General features: G+C 35.4%; 1 protein-coding gene across 2 annotated transcripts in view; it reads left to right on the forward strand.

The window, feature by feature from the left end:
- Positions 1 to 2,152, forward strand: part of PANK1 (pantothenate kinase 1) — a 26,013-nt gene extending 23,861 nt beyond the window's left edge. For both annotated transcript variants that reach the window (XM_009888698.1, XM_009888699.1), the window contains 2 exons: positions 790 to 915; positions 1,543 to 2,152. In XM_009888698.1, coding sequence (XP_009887000.1) covers positions 790 to 915; positions 1,543 to 1,602 — 186 coding nt within the window. In that variant the 3' untranslated portion in view covers positions 1,603 to 2,152. The remainder of the gene's footprint in view (positions 1 to 789; positions 916 to 1,542) is intronic.
- Positions 2,153 to 4,219: the final 2,067 nt, after the last annotated feature.

Consider the following 4,219-nt stretch of genomic DNA (forward strand, 5'->3'; position numbering starts at 1 on the left):
TGTGGTACACCAATTCCAAATGCGAGTGCATTTTTGTGCATGACAGGCAAAACTGGGCTCGGTGAGATAGTGATGGGCATTGTGTAGACACCAGAACTGTTGCTTACATGCACTGATGTGCATGCAAGTAAGGATAGTGTGTGGCTTTCTCGCTGACAGCATAGTGCTGGTTGTTCAAAAGTCTTTAGGCTCTGTATGAAAACTGAGTTCAAGCGAGCTTTGAAATAAAGGAATGCAATACATGTCAAGTCTTGTGTTGGCCGTGTTTTGCTTGCTTTTCAAAAATGGAACCACAGTCCAGGGAAGAAGCACCTTCCATTACCTATTCTCATCTGTAACGTAGCCCTTCTCAGATACTCTTCAGAGGTTCTCCATCTGGATTTAATAATCATAGTGATCTCTGGAAAGTTGCTTCATTTAACAAGCAGAGGGAAAAGATGTCTTCAGTGCAGCTGCGTCATCTACAAGAAAGAGGAAAAAAAAACACCCAAAAAACCCAGAACAAACAAAACATTCATAATCCTGGTCGTGTTGGGAAGGTCTGGGCTTTTAAACAAATATTCAGTATCTGTGGTATCAGCCTCTCACTTTCATTGGAATAGAACTTCTTGCAAGATCTCTACTTAGTGGTCAGTAACTGCAATTATTTTTTTGACTTTTCAGTCTGTAGAATTTAAATGTAACCCAAAATTCCCATTTCACTTTACACTGGAGGCAGAAGTACATGTTGAGTGAGGCAGATAATGTAGCTGAATATAATTTTTGCTGGTCTGCTTTTCAATTTTACAGAACATCGACAAGGTGGTATTTGTTGGCAACTTTCTCAGAATTAATATGATTTCTATGAAGGTGCTAGCATATGCTATGGATTATTGGTCCAAGGGACAGCTGAAAGCTCTGTTTTTGGAACATGAGGTAAGGAAATACGTGTTGAACTTTTTTACTTGTAAGTACAGAAATCTTGTGGTTCTGGACTTGGCAAAGTTAAAAGGGAGAATTTCAATGCCATTGCTTTGAAGTGAATGCACAAACCAAGTTCAGAATAAATATAATTTAATTACAAATTCATTTCAAAATTCCCCTTGTTAACTCACTGGCTTGATCACTAATCTTGTGGTATTTATTGCTAAACATTGCACATCTCTTATTTTTGCTTTCTGACCTGTTCATTTGTGTGGTCTGATATATAAACCTCAACTAGATTTAATTTTTGTAAGCATAATTTTGAGGTGACTTTCAGCTGGATGTGTTCATAACGGAAACTGCCCTACCTCAATACAGTATCATTATGGTGGTTCTGTAACTTTTTATTTTTTGACAATTTTGGAGAATTATGTAAAACTTCTCCCGGTATAAGGCCCTTTTCTTGCACCTAAACAAAATCATATTAAATCATAATTTGCATATAGTAAATACTTGGCACAGCAGCGCTGATCTTACAAGAAAGGTCTGTTAATTGCCTTAACAGAACTGAAGCGCGTACATGCTCATGCTTATGTCTTACTTTGGAGTTTGATTGGTTTTGTTTTGCTTTGTTTAAAGGGTTATTTTGGAGCTGTTGGGGCTCTTCTAGAATTGCTTAAAATGACAGATGATCAGTGATGAAGCTGTCTGAAGAGATTCCTACTGCAGATGCTGCTGGATAAGAGTGAAAGCCACTACAAGGATGGAAATGAAGCCATTATGGTAGTTCTACCTGCTGGATTTGTAAATAATTTAAAATCCTTTTAGCTGATCTTTAACTTCTGGGTTTTGAGCTTATAATTCAGAATTCATACTGGGAATAACGAGATTTTTTTTTTCTGTACACTGTATTTTTTAGGGGAAAAATGTGCAAAGTGGCCAAACATACAGATTTTATGGATTTATTTTAAAAAGTGGATACTGTTTAATGTAGGACCTGTAATATGAGGCATCTGCTTTTCTTCTGGGGTTTACTGATTAGTGTGGTAATTTTAACTTCATTTAGTAATCACTCTAGGAGATTTTTTTATCTTATTTTCATGACGTTTCATGATTTGTTCTTGGTTTCAAATGAAACTACAAAGCTGATGCATTTTACTGTGAAAACTAGTAATTGATTTATTTTTTTTTTTGCCTTTCCTTTCCACATTAGATGAGACACTTTTTTATTTAACATCCCCCTGCCCCTCAAAAAAACCCCAAATTTACAAGCTTTCTGCAACTACATGGCTTTCTTGGCAAGACTGCAAGAAAACTTGGCAGGAGGTTTAAGATTGTAATTTTTCAATAGTCATGACTTGCAACAGGAACGGACTTCTAACTGGTTTTGCAGGACTAATTCTCCTCTACATTAAAAAATTTTAAACAAGATGTGAACTAAATTTTAATTATTGGCTTGACACTAAAATGAAATTCTGTTTCTGTTGAAACTCTCTGATCTACATGAAGTGTTCTGTAGTACAGATGTTATTTATATGGTACATACTTGGCGTTAGATGACAAAGGGAGGAGATTTGTTTTCATTTATATGAAGACTTCTCTGTAGTCTGCAATCTTAACTTTATCTTGATCAAAAACAACTGATAACTGCATTATTTCAAAGCCCAGCTTCTAAAATTAGAAAAATACTGACTAACGTATTTTAAGCGAATGTTAACTTTCCTTCCAGGTCACTAGGATTTGAGTGCTTATTCCAATACAGTATTTCCTACCTTTTTTTGATTTGTGGACCTCTCTAGATTATTTTTTTTTCCCAGTTGAATTGAGATCCCTTTGAAATCTATGTACTTCGGTTGCTGCGTAGCATATATAAACTTGCTTTTCTTAAACACCACGAGGGCTTACAAATTGGACGCTGAAAAGCAGGCCATAAATTTTGTCTTGCAAAACTGTATGTGATGTCACATAATGTTAAGGGCTCATCAGAGGGACAGTATAAAATTCAGACACATGTATTATCCAATATATTTTTGGAAGGGGGTTTATTTCACTTTTTTAATAGTCATTAATTTCCATATCTCCCAAATGTTGAAATAAATTCATATTAACTGAAGTGTTAACTTGTCTAATGGAAATAAAGACCACTACTGTTTTGACGGTTTTAATGTTATCTGTGGAATTCATTTCTTGCATCAATGATGTAAAATACGTAACACTATTTTGTGACACACATGACTAGTTATTTCCATCATAATTCTTTGGTTCTTGATGCTTTTTTTACTTTATTACATTGCTTTGATTTTTGAAGGCTTTTGCCTGATTGAAGTTGACGTTTTCATAGACTGTAAACTACACCAGGAGACAATTAGCACGTTGGTTTTGATATTTCATGCAATATTGAGCTTGAGATAAGTGGGGATAGTTCTGCTCAGTGCCTCTAATTTTTCATGAACAAAATAAAACTTTCATTAGGTTTATTTGCTGAGTTTTGCCTGTGACTAAATCGGTTTGTATGGTGGATTTTTTTTAAGGAAGACTTCAGAAAGTTAAGAGGTAACTGCACTTCTTCTGATAAACAGTAGAGGGAAGCATAACATCGACAATATAAATATGCTTTGCTAAAGTGCTGGTGCTCGGGGCTATTTGTGGAGTTACTTGGTTTGTTTCAGAGAGGGATTCCATCTCTTTCTCCTTGGGCAGTTTTTGAAGGGAATTTGAGATGGGAATATCTGTCACTTAGGCGCTCTTGCAATCTTAGTGTTTAGTTATGTGAAGGAAGAATATAATGTTAAGTAAACAACTATGAAATAGCACTTTTAAGATTGAAATCCTCTAGTTCTCAAAAAAAAAAAAACAAAACCTTGAAACTCTAGCTTGCTAGTCATTCAGGAAAATATGCCTGAACTATGCAAGATGAACAAATTGAGGCTGTGTGGTTGAAGAAGAAAGCACAATTCTGGTAGCCCTAATGTTCGCTGTAAGATTCCAGGGACTTGTCAGGTAAGTTGATCACAGCAGTTCTCAGAGAAGCACAAAGTGAAACTTTAACTTCAAAATGCTGATTTGAAATTTAAAAAGCTTAATAGGTAAGTTGCTGTAGTTAAAAGACTGGAAAAAAAATACTCTGAAGTATATACACTACATCAAATGAGTTTTTCTGGCTGGGAAAACTATTAGCAAACTAAATCAATAGGATGGAGAGTTATGAGAAGTCACCAAGTAGGAGAAATTAGAGGAGCCTCATGTAAGAGGAAAATAATGTTGGAGGTTAAATTCTTCCTTTTCTGAGGGAGAAAAGCCTGCTGCAAAAGTATTT

Source organism: Charadrius vociferus, unplaced genomic scaffold (assembly GCF_000708025.1).
Source record: "Charadrius vociferus isolate BGI_N301 unplaced genomic scaffold, ASM70802v2 scaffold436, whole genome shotgun sequence".
NCBI classification, from domain to species: Eukaryota; Metazoa; Chordata; class Aves; order Charadriiformes; family Charadriidae; genus Charadrius; species Charadrius vociferus.